At 38.7% G+C, this 13,078-nt stretch overlaps 1 protein-coding gene across 12 annotated transcripts in view; it reads right to left on the minus strand.

Annotated features, from left to right (window-relative positions):
• Nucleotides 1-13,078, minus strand: part of FHOD3 (formin homology 2 domain containing 3) — a 373,066-nt gene that overhangs the window by 182,398 nt on the left and 177,590 nt on the right. For all 12 annotated transcript variants that reach the window (XM_057423039.1, XM_057423037.1, XM_057423036.1 and 9 more), the window contains exon 5: nt 3,507-3,612. In XM_057423039.1, coding sequence (XP_057279022.1) covers nt 3,507-3,612 — 106 coding nt within the window. The remainder of the gene's footprint in view (nt 1-3,506; nt 3,613-13,078) is intronic.

Consider the following 13,078-nt stretch of genomic DNA (forward strand, 5'->3'; position numbering starts at 1 on the left):
AAAACAAAAACCTCAAAACACAGTTTCTTTAGATATCCATAATAATTAAAAGGAGTGTAGAAGAATAAATTTGGGCTGAAGAACTAATAAGTAAGGAGGAACAAAAGCTGTTTTCTAAGCTAATCTTTCAACAGCATAATTCTCAAGAGAAGCCCTGGCTACTGTTGGTTTAGGACCGATAGGCTGTACATTGACAAAAGGGAAGGTTCTGGGAAAGGTACTATCAAACAACCCTAGTTCAGGGAACCCCAGCAGAAATATACAGTGACTCCTTAGCACTCAACAATAAACCATCTGGATTTCTCAGTATTGCACGCAAAAGCTACACTTATCTTCTCTTCACTTACCCATTAAAGTAACTAAAATTTTCATGACTCATATTTAGTCATTTTTTTTTGGCAGCTCGGTCTGCCTTGAACCAAGTTAAATCCACTAAGCAGAAATCCACAACCAGGAAACAGTGAAACAACGCAGACCTGTGGAAAAAGCAAAGCACTGTACTCAAGAAACAACTTGTAGCTCGAAACTCATTGAGCCACCTACAACCCTTACACATATACATATATTTCCAACCTATTTTCCCTCCTAAGTCCAAAGCTATTACTTGAGGAGTGTAAGCAAACAAGTTCACAGGAAACACTCAGAAATCACTCAGGCTGACAGGCAGCCCCATTATGGGTGAGACATGGAGCCAGAGGAGGCAATGCTGTGCCTAAGGCTGCCATTTACTGTCACAAGTCCTGAAAACCGGGTTAGGATCACAAGAGGAAAAGAGCAAATTACACCAAAGGTGCTGGAGAAATGCAGCCAGAACATGGAAGCAAGGAGAAATCCTATCCCTTTATGATTCAGGTTAAATGCAGTGAAAACAAGGAATATATATTCCACTCCAAAAGGATCTGTCAAACAAGGATACAACAGCAGCAAGGCACAAAAAGTCTAGACAAAGATGTTTGTTTTTTTTGTTTGATTTTTTTGTTTGTTTGTTTGTTTGTTTTTTAAATCTCTGTAACTTTGAGTTTAAAGCTTATGGGACTACCTCAGTCCTAACTATGATGTATCTTGAGTAAAGTTGATTTTCACCTATTCACCAGTACTCCAAGCTTAGTAAAATGCAACGCTGCAATAATACACACAACACTCACAAAAAAAAAATCCAACCAATCACTATAGCCTTCCAAAAATAATATACCAGAAACACTCTTACATGACGTATTTAATGTTTCTTTTCAGCACCCTCCTCAATGTATTTGGATAAGATTGTCTGGCTACACTGTACTTCCAAACCTATCTTTATCTCATTGCACACGCAGACCTATTCAGAAAGTACACACTGGCTCCTGGAGCTGCAAACCAGCTGACATAATCTTGGAGTTGTAACAAGCTTTGAACTTCCTGAACAACAATCAAGACAAAATTTCTGAAATAAACCCCACATCACACAGAAAAAACATGCTATTGTAAGAGATGCCAGGATACACTACCCAAAGAGAAACTTCAGCTTCATGCACCAGCAAAACGGGAGAAAATACCAATACCTAAAAGGTTTTTAGCTTTACGACATATTTCTACATGGTTACTTTTTGTTGTTTTATTTGTTTTATATTTATTTTCAACAAGCTGTCATCACTTGTTAATAACAATGCAACAAGATGAGGTTGCAGTTTATTTAGTATAATGCCGTGGATATTGTCACTAAGGCTCTGTTTTATCACTCATTGTGAATCCAGTGGAAAAATCTGTAACTTCAGACCATGGACACTGAATTCTTGAGAGCCAAGAAATACAACAAGAAACAGACCACCGTCATCTCCCTGAATTCTGGATGCATTAGGGTGCATCCTTAGTCATGTAGATAAAGTTTCATTCCTGTTTGTTTGTTTGTTTGGCTTTTTTAAGAAAAGAAAAACTAAAAAAAACAATCAAAGGGAGTTTTAATTCTTCTCAATCCATACTTGGGTGATGTCACTGAGATCTCAGTAAGAAGATACATGTGACACTGTGGTGAGATCACTCAGATGTGACTGATTTCCCTGGTTATCAGTAGATCATTGGGTCACCGGTGAGGCTTAGTGCCCTGGACCTTATCCGTCACTGGAGCACAAGAGCTGCGGGGCTATCCAGATAATAAGGCCGCTTAGACTTTACACTGCTCAAGTAGTATAAACCCCTATCAGGCTTCCTTGTTTTTTGCCTGAAAACCAGTTGAAGGGCAAAGACATCATCCAGCCACAGTAGGTCAATACCAAGATGATAAAGGAACAAGCCACTAGACTGAAGGCCAGACTGTCCTATACAGCACTTTTACTTTGCTCAGAATTTTCTGAGAGTATCCATGGCCATTTTTCTCCACGAAACTTTTTCTTTCAGCTGTAAAGAAAGTCTTTTTTCTTTCACATGTTCCTGTGTCGTGGTCTAGTTTCAGTGTGGTCAATATTCTTTTAGTTTTGGTAGAAGCTACTATGTAAGTGCACTCATACCACTTCACAATTACTGACTTAGAACATAATTTCTGTGGTACTGGTTTGGTTTCTTTCATACCCCCAAAAGCTGGTATTTCTGCAGCCTAATCTTGAAGTTCTTTGCATGAAGCCATGCTTACTATTTGCATCCTCACTTTCTATAAATTGCATTTCTGGTTCTTACAAGATCCTTCTCCTTATGTTTGTATTTGTCTGACTCCACAATTTGCAGTTTGAGTTTTGGCTGCTAAATACATCAAAGTGACATTTTTAAAGGCAGCTATATATGTTAGTCTAAGAATATTCAAATGAGCAGTCTAACACAACTATGCATCCATTAGCACTCTCTATTTACTACAAGACCATCCAGCAGCAAAGATCCCTTGGTGTAACTGTTCTCCCCTCGCTCATAACCCCTTGAAATACTGTAGGAACTCTTGAGTTTGCAGCCTGGGTTTCCTGGTTAGATAAAAACTATATATATTCATTTGGGCCACATTACAGTAAATCAGCACTCTGTTCCAGTGACACACCTTTTCAATATCACTCTCCAAACCCTACCTTTGCCAAGTTATCTTTTAAATGCAGAGAACAGAGTGTAAGCATCTGACTAACTGTTTAACTTCAAAATATGGAGTCAAAACTTGTTTTCAGCCAACTGACCTTAAGATATGACTGTCTCACTGTTTATACCATAGCTACTAATCACACTCGGGGAAGTTATTTCACTTTGTGCCCTTCAACATTTACAATTATCTGTTGAAAGTTTTAGAACACCTTTGCCTTCTTGGAATTACAGATTTGCAACATAATCCACAAGAAAAGCTGGGTAACACAGAGTCTTTCAATATGGACTTGAATTTTTCCTGCTCAGTGGTATTGATATTCCCCCCCCCCCCCCCCCCCCCCCCCGATTTTCCTACATAACATGCAAGAATTGGGACCAAACTGAGAAAGATATTCCAAGACATTTAACACGGATGTTGCAGCTGACCTCTGAGAACTTCACAGCAATAAAACAACTTTTGGGTGCACTTCCTTTACCTCTCAGGATGTAGTTCTGATAATTCTGGTCAGCTTCTGCTCCCACTTTGATTAAGCAAGTCAGACCTTCAGCAACAACAAACTCATGAACCAAGTCCTTGTCATCCTGTACAGGAGAAAGGAAAAAACGCGTTAGAATTTTGAAAGATAAAGACACAGGATATATCATAATGTAGAATGAAATGCATGCCTGCAGAACTGACTTTAAGGTTCAGTTGATGCAAGTAAGTTGATATGAAGGTCTATTAAAAATTAAAAGCAGAATTCTGAATTTTAAAATCAGAATACAAAATGCAAAGCAAGAAAAAACAAGCTTTTACCTTTAAGTCAACTACAGAAGATTAAAAAAGTAAAACACGACTTCTGACTTTTTCATTAAAGACTTGCAGACATTCTCATTGATACTATAAATCTCATCATATCGTATAAATAGATATCCCTAAAGTACTGGGATCAATAAGAGAAGGCCATCTCTATGCCTCATCATTATTCCAGTTTCAGTAATTTCAGCGCATAAAGCAAAACTTTAAAACTGGTGTTTATCACAATGTGATATTATATTCATTATCTTGATATTAATTCATTATATTTAGACTGGGAAAATATAGTGTTGAATATAACACCACTAGTAGATAATATTCCCACACTATAATGGAAGACACAGCAAATGTAAGAGAAAACACTTCTTGGCATTTCATGGGAGTTTATCTTGGTTAAATTGACTCGGGGGTTTTTTTAACCATCAGTCCTATGCTCAGTGAAGCAGAATGACCCCATATCACAGGTATATGTGATACCAGGGAGAGGGAGGCTTTGCTGGACATTAGATGCATACTACTATGACAAGGGACTACAGAGCACCATATGTAAAGCTTGCCTCCTCCTCTTGCAGAAGGTACATGCAGCCAAAGAAGAGGCTACTACAACCTTGATTAAAGAGCACTTAATGAATTAGCCATGTAAATTAGCACAAAACCGATTTAAAATATTAATGGAAAAGAACAAATCTGTGGACAGTCACAGTTGACGAGTTCCTTCCTTCAAGTATTTCTAATAAATGCTTTCATACACAGCAGCTTTCCAATAACGCAGCCCTGAGAAGCCAAGATCCAGACAGACAGTTTTGTTGAGAGTGATTTCTGAATTCACTGCAAACGCTTAGAAAACAGCCAAGGGAAAGAAAAATAATGAAGCCCCTTTCAGTGTGACAGTTCACGGACTACAGATTGCTTTCAGCCTGACAGTTTATTTCTAATGAATTTCCTCCCTTCACCAGAGCTAATGCATGTAATTCTTAAAGGCTAACCAAATGGGATATTTAAAACTGCAAGATGAGCTAGCAATTTGTGAGAAATTTAGAAATCTTGAGGAAAACATCTGTTTAGGGTTCCAGAAGGTCAAATTTATTAAAACCATTTCCAAGTACATTATACAGTCATGTATAGATATGCAAATTTATCACATTATCCTTTAAGAACTACATAGAGGAGACATAAAATTATTCACTACATCTTTGCAGAAGTATATCATAAATGCGTAAGATAAAATTCATCACTGTGCACACTTGAGATAAAAATTTTACTTTCTTGTTACCCTAAATATTTTATCTTTTGAGAGTGTTATTTGTTCTGTAGACAGATTAAAACCTTGATAATATTTCTGAAGAGGTAATAACTTTACAAACTCCAGAATTACACTAGGGCATTCCAGATACAAGCACACAATTTTATGAAGATGACCAATTTTCTCTATCTGTTTTCCATACTCACAAGCTAGTGGGACTGTTAGTAAAGCAGAGGAACGGTACACTGGCATTCTACCTGTTAATACAGATGGCGCTAATAACATCCTGATTTCCTCTGTTTCACGTAACAGTGTTTTAAAGGTACATGCACAGACACCCTCTCCACTGCAGCTCACCAGGGAATTACCTTTGCTGTTCCAGAAGAGAACTGAAGAATTAAGATGGTTGTTTACACTGAGCAGCTAAGGACATCTTTACAACAGGGGACCTTTGGCTGGCATTGAGGCTTGGCCAAGCTGTCAACCTAAATAGCATGTCCTCATGCATGGGGCAGGGGCCTAGGAAGAGGCAGCCAGAGGATGTGGATCTCTGCCTGTCCATCCTGAGCAGTGGCTTCTGGCAAAGCCCTTCCCAAATGCCACCAGTCAGAGGAGTGAACTTTTATTTCTGAAGCCACTTATCTCAAGTTAATTTGTGCAGAAAGTGATGACAAAATTCGCATGCTGAACTTCCAGAACAATATTTTACCGCAAGTGGAGTCTATGAAAAATAAGAAAAGGACCTAAGATAAAATGCTTTCTGACGATCAAAGCCATATTTCAGGTTAATTCCCCCCACACTTGGGGTACTTGATTTATAATCAAGCAACTAAAAATACATGCATAAATAAATATGTATGCATGCAACACACAAATCCAAATCACCGGACAGCAAGCAACATTAAAGCTCATTTTTGTATGATGAAGAGCTACTTCCAACAGAGCAGTAAGGCAGAACCATACCCAGGGGCCCCACAGGAGCCCTCCCTGGTGCACCAGGCAACTGCTCCCTCCCACATATCCCTTTGTGTATGGTGTTTTTTAACTCAAAGAAACTTGAGTAACCTCTTGTTCTTCAAGAATTTTGAATATTTTTTTCCCTAAAACTCAACAGAGAGGAACATATCCCTGGAATTTGTCAGCTAGGCCTAAAACGAAGTATATGCAGGGTTCAGGTAAACTAAGACTACATGCCATAGCAATTCACAAGGACACTGTATGCCTAGAAAGTGTTACTCTGCATGTTAAGGTAAATGGTTAAAAACTCCCTCCTACTGGAGAACAAAAGTGACAGATTTCCTCGATGCAGAGTGGGCAGCGGTGAGAGCAAGGACATGGAACAGAAAGGACAGGAGCATGCAGAATTTAGAAAACCTAATAGAAATTGGTAGCACAATGTAGAATCAAGAAAGCTGTGGGGAAAACATCCTCCAAAAGAGTTTTTATACATATCTGATGACAAATAGATACATCTTCTATTGGACAAGACTGCTGTCTAATTTAAGAGAAATTAGATATACAACAAGATAAACTATTGAATGAAATAACCACAATTCTTTTTTTTTCAGATGGCAATGGCGTCCTAGCTCAGAGCACATTTGCTTGTCTTTAAATACCCTTTTATTGATATTTGACACTGATTTTGCATCAAGTGTGTTTGCATCATCCTTGAGTTGAAAAAAAAGAAATTAAAAAAAAATCTATCCTGGACTGACTCAGAGTGAAATGAGCAAGACTGGAAAAAAAAAACAGGAAAAAGGAGGAATAACTGTGGTCAGTGGATTTAGATGTTTTTTAACAGACCTAACGTGCTTGTTTGGGAAAAATAAAAGACTTCCGGATGATACTAAAAGCCCTGTCCTGTGGTAGTGAAGTTAACAGTAGCTCAGTTTGAGAGACCCTCAGATTGAACCAAAAACTGAAATAAAACTCAACAGCAGATAGCTGTTGACATTCAAAGAGAGGTAAAAACTGAAATAGCCGTTGTAGCTTTAGGATGTTCCCCATAATCTTGAATAGTGAATGCACATTAGGGTATTACCTGGGGAAAAGTTAGCATTTCATTCTCCAAATACCTCATGCTAAAGATCTGGTTTATGTTGGTGAATTTCTATTTATTTGTTTATTTAAATTTTTAACAAGGCCTATGCCAAAGCAAGTTGTGAGACCTGCCTTCTGGAACTCTTTCAAAGCAGCTGAAGGAGTAAACCACTAGAGCACAGAATCACCCTCGACTGAAAGGAGATATATTGCAGGAGAACAGCAGAGGAAATGAAGGGCATGAGGGACTCTAACCAGACTGCTTTTGGAAAGCACTGAATAAACAAATCAAATCTGAATTAAAAAAAAGGCCTTTAAGGTACTTCTCCTTTCCCAAATAAAAGGGAAAAAGAAGGTGTAATGAAGTGGAGTACAAACACACCACGCTCTAGACATAAATCTGAACTCAGTGCATTATCTATCCCATCATGTATATATGCTGAGAGGAAAGAAGCAAACATCTGGAATGTGCAGCGAAAGATGAAAGGCATCCAAGCTCATACATTCTACATTGAAAGGAGAATGTTTACATCAATTTTGGTCTAGGATAATCTTTTCAGACCCATTAACTCACTGACTTGCCAAGTTAGGTGACCTCAAGAGTAAAGGCTACTCTCTAGCAGTGGTAAGAGGTTCAGGTTTCCAGGAAGAGAGCATTCGTTGTATGGAATATACGGTGTGTGTGTGTGACTATGATACGTGTAAGTAGCTGCCGCATGTGTGTGATAACAGTTAAAAGGAGGCAGGGGAAGGTTGTCATTTGCTATGGAAATGGACTCCTGTACTAATATTGCAAAGATTTATGACCCCTTAATCAGCAGGCATGAAGGCACTGATGAGAAAAGCAGCAAAACACAGGCAAAGCTCTCTAAGCTTCCTGCTAAGCTCCTGCAACCATAAAAATTGTGCAGTGACACAAAGGCTGGCTACTTAAAGTCTTCAGGAAAAGTTACTGTTGGTCTTCTCAGCTATTTATATTTTATGCGTTCATTCACAGACTTGGATAGATCATGTCTCCTCCTTTCTTTAGGCATCTCAGAGGAAATTAAAAAAAAAGCTAAGGTATGTCACAACAGAGCTCTATTTTTGTTCAATGTATAATGAAAAAGACATTAAATATATTCAAACTGGTGAGTTTAAAGCTTGCATGCATGGTTGAAGAAACACACAAATCATACTTTTGTTTCCATAGCTCAGCCTGGCTGTTAAAAAGACCCCACGAACCTTATTATCAAGCAGTCTATAAAGTACACCAATTTGCCACTAGCAGAGTAGAAAGTTTAGGTAGGATTCCCATCCGTCTTACTTGTTCTCGAGTCTCTGTACCTTTTGATATATGCTCTAATGTAGTTTTGTGAGGTTTTATCTGAAGGTGGAAACTGAAGCCTTTTTTTCAATGAACGGTACTTGCAACAATGCATCTTATCTGATGTGCAGCTTCCATGTGCAAATATAAACTGTTTGCAAACTGCTAAAGATAATAAATCTTTCTGAAACCTGTTATTTCTGTGGGCCATATGTTTGAAAACTTTTACCCAAGCATGATCATTTTCATGCCACAAGAAAGTTGCTTTGCTTCCTAATGGGAAATTAAGGTTTTCAAACACAGCTTCTCAAGGGGATTTTTCTTGCTATTTATTTAAGCCAACTAGTATTGCTCAAAGTTCTACTCCAACCATTTGAGGAGACTGGGTTAGCAACTGAATATTCACATTTGGATATGCACATACATATTTCTCTCTTACGTGGCTAACAGCTGTGGAGAGTACTGTCTTTCCAAGGAATCATAACAAGATGCTTGTCTAGGAGATTTCCACCAGGGAGAACTTCATTTTTATATATATTTTTTTTTTCCCTTTCATAAGATATCCCACTGTTTCTGGTTGCTTGAGCATTCCCATATTTAATCCTATGCTGTACAATTCTCTCCTGTTTCTGTTACAAAAGTTAAACACAGCACATTTTATGACAGTCATTTCTTTAAATAAGGAACCATGGGGTTCTCCAGCCCATGCTCACCACATGACATGTTACTGAGTGAGCCAGCAATCACATTCTGTATCGACTAGGCTTTCCAAAATGCAAAAGTTGCTATAATCCAGCTTTGAAGTGAGAGAAGCAGCCACAGCCACGAGAATCTTCTTTCTGAGCTTTGTCGACAAGCTTACAGGAGGGGACTCCACTCAAACTGAGCTTCAGCAGTTGACCCACTTCATCCTCTGTCTCAGTAAGAACTTCCTGCTCTGCTCTGTCACTCTATGACATTCCTGTTAAAACATTTAAACTCCAACTCTCAGACCAGCTCTGATTTTGTCTGTAGACCAAAATCAGCAATTTCACAAAGATATACTGCATTCACATTTTAACATCGTAATAACTCACCTAGGCAAAAGATAAGATGCATACAGACAACTGACTGTGCAATGCAGTGTAAGAAGAGAAATGCAATCACTGCCAGATTCTAAGAGAAGGAGCATCCTTGTGCACTGACTGAAATCTTGTGGGACAAGATGCTGGCAGCACAACAATACAGTGTCCTATGGGCAGAAAAGGCTCATTCAGACACTGCCCAGCTCCTAAAGTAAAAATTACTGTTTTTTTAAGAGGGGGAGCTAGGGAATCTTCACTCATTGCTATGTTCATCTATGAAATTGGGAAAGTCTGCCATCACCACTCCACGTTAATACATCAGAGCAAGGTCCCCTCAGAAACGCTGTTCCTCAGATTCCCCTGCCAGGAATATACACTGCACACAGCAAGGAGGCAGAACTGAAACAGAAATCCCAGATGATTATGTTCAATGTGAAAACAAACAAACCAAAAAAAAACGAAGGAAAAATACATGGATCACTTCAATGCCAGTGTACTCACAGAAAGCACTTCTCCCCCCCAAAATAAATGATGGAATTATGGCCACTCTCTTTAGAAGCAAAGACATTTTTTCACCCTTTTTTTTTTTTCTCTTTAAATCTCTTGCAAAGTCAAGATAGGATCACAAAGTTCAGCTGGTTTTAGGAGGATTAAGGTTTAGGGATTAAGCTTCATTCATTTGGGGATGTAAATTAGCAGCAGAGGGACAGCAGCTGACTGTAGAGGAAAGGGAGGAAGGAGGAGGCAGGTCAAAGAGCAAACCATGAGCGACTGCAGGCTTTCGCTGGCATAAATCTCAAATGACAATGCATCTGGCGCTCCACCACAAGAAAGTAAAATGCAGGACTATTGCCCAATATACTTGAAAAGCCGCCTCTGTTGCTAAGCAAAAAAGGCAGAAGGATAAAATCTGGATTTCTGTTAGCAATAGCATCAATGATGGGTAAGTCCTCATTCGACCCTTTCTTCTCTTACTAGTGCAAGGAAAATAGAAATCTACTGATCTTCTTTCCTAAGTATTCCTTTAACTATGACAAACCCTCATGTATACAAAAACTGCTGAAACAACCCTATAGTGTGTTCCTAATGAGACTGCCCTGGGCAGCAGTAGCAATGTGGCTGCCCAGGGCTATAACCAGAATGCACTTCCACTACCTGAGAGACTTCATGTCCACAGGTTCCCTATAGAATTTCAAATGCTCTGCTCCAGTAGCAACTGAAAAGTAACAGCCAATTCCTCCTCAAAGTCTGCATTAGAAATATACCACAATAAAGTCTCCACAAGGATATTTTTAAGTATCGCTACCCACCTTCAGTATGCATTGCATCTGCTTAAGTTACAAGCAAAATTATTATTCCCACTGACAAGACTACAATGATGCAGTAATGTGTTATGCTGTGCTGCATTAGCAACAGAAATCCCAGACCATTCCTGGAGTCGAGCTTTTTTACTGGCTAAGCAACAGGTTGCATTTTATAGATCAAGATTGGCTTGCAATGTTTGCAGTTAGAAAAGCTCGTGTTGGCTTGGAAACTGAGTACTAACATAGTCAGGAAGTGATTGAAGGAGCATGGACTGCCAAGATATAATTTATTGTTACTTTCCCACACTTTAAAGTTCTGTTCTTTGGACTCCAAAATTATTGATATAATTAAAACACTAGATTGCCAATCCAGAAGTGCCTGATACTTTCTAATTCAAATGTTACTGTTTATTTCAGTTCATTTTAAAAGCCTAGTCATCTATTGAAATGAAATCTGGAAAGAAATTATTCCAACAACATATACACAGGCCCATATATATATTTACAGATACATACATAAACTTCAGTGCTATGAGTCCCTTGAGACTGTATGGCCATTTCAACCTAAATTATTTAAGCAGATACAAAACAACTCCAGTATGGACCAGATGAGCCAGTAGTAAAGCAGGCAAGTCTTGTAATAAGCTATGAAACCTCTGCTGTACTTAGAGCTGGGACACTACTTTTAGAAGAGAAACCAAACTCAGCTCTCAGGGGTAGCAGGAGGAAAGTCTTCTCTGTCAAAGAGTCCACCTCTGTAAGACGGCAACCCAGAAACTACCCCAAGATAAGCATGCTAGGCAAGGCTGGTTGCTGTATTCCTTCCACCAGCACACGTAGAACAACTCCTTGAGAACAAGGGGTCCCTGGCACAGGATATCCCAAAACTTCAGTCAGCTGCTAGAGATAACTGAGGCAGCGGCAGAAGCATTTTAGTGGTGAAGGGTTTGAAGGGGACCAAGAAGCCAGTTTGTCCCTCAGAGGAAGCTCCATCCCCTTGCTATCTCTGTTGATTGTAACTGCACTTCAGCTGCATCACTGTCCTCAGTGGGTGTGCCAGGGCTTCCACTCCTTTGCCCTCTGAGTTTTTCCCTACACTCCTCTGTACCTACGCTGCACTCCTTTGCTTCTCTCCCCCAGCCTTTACACTTACCCAACTCTTAACACGTAGAAGCATGACCAGAATGTGATATAAAACATTTTTACATTACATTTATAATAATCGGTATTTTGACATTATTCCCCTTTTTTTTTCCTATTATTGCATCTATTTACATGAAGCAACAGTTCACAACAGCATGCATGGAAATGAACATACCTTTTTACTTTCAGTGGGGTAATACATTATAAGCAACCTGCAATGCAAAGTCTGCCTTCTAGTTATGATTGCAATGAAAATTTGCCCTCAAGTATCAATTCCATTGCATATCTTTACCGTAAGTCAGTTGCCTAAGTAGAAATCATCAAACATCAATAAACTTTTTGCCAGCCCTTTAAGCACATCTGTGCCAGCTAATTATAACACTAACATTAAATTATAAAAAAAACAGATTTTTTTTCTTTCCAAGATGAAACATTTCAAATACAGACCAAATTATTGCTTATTATGGCTTTCCACCTTGGCACCAATAAAGAGATACAGAAAGTATAGTGTTTGATTTACAGCCATTAATCTCCCGTAGCCTCCCTTCTGAAACACCCTCAGGCTAGAAAATAAATAGTCCGTTGTTCCTGAAGGACATGTTTTGTATTCCACTAAAAGTACCAGCAAAACAAATACCGCATTTGCTGGTGTTTCCCATTATCAAAGCAGAGAAGCTGCAACACTTAATATTTCACACCTCCTTTACACAGGAATGTGTATGTGTAAACTGTATGGATTTCTGCAGTTTCTTTTGGATATTTAAAAGAATACATGGGGTCAAAATAAACATTTTAATAGTTAACATTATTTTACAAATTAAAACTCATGAAAACCTCCAGTACTTAATATCTTGAAACAATAATGCAGTTCTCTTCTGGACAGAATTTCTGCAAACTTGAGGATACTGGGAAGTAACTCCAATTCAAAAGAGGTTCAGACATCTTTGGATTTTTTTTAGATGTGTATGAATTTTTAAAAATACACAAAACCTGAAGCAAGACATTGGTATGAATTTCCAGTAATGCAAAGACTTCTCAAAGTCTTTCTCAAATTCCTCAAACGACAGACAGGCAGATACCTCAGATATCCTGCACAAGCCATGTAGTTATCCTAAGTAGCTGTCCTGTAGCGTATGAAAAAATATCGGGGGG

The sequence above is a fragment of the Pezoporus wallicus genome, unplaced genomic scaffold (genome assembly GCF_028554395.1).
Source record: "Pezoporus wallicus isolate ANWC-B61680 ecotype Strahan unplaced genomic scaffold, APGP_CSIRO_Pwel_v1 contig_749, whole genome shotgun sequence".
Taxonomy (NCBI): domain Eukaryota; kingdom Metazoa; phylum Chordata; class Aves; order Psittaciformes; family Psittacidae; genus Pezoporus; species Pezoporus wallicus.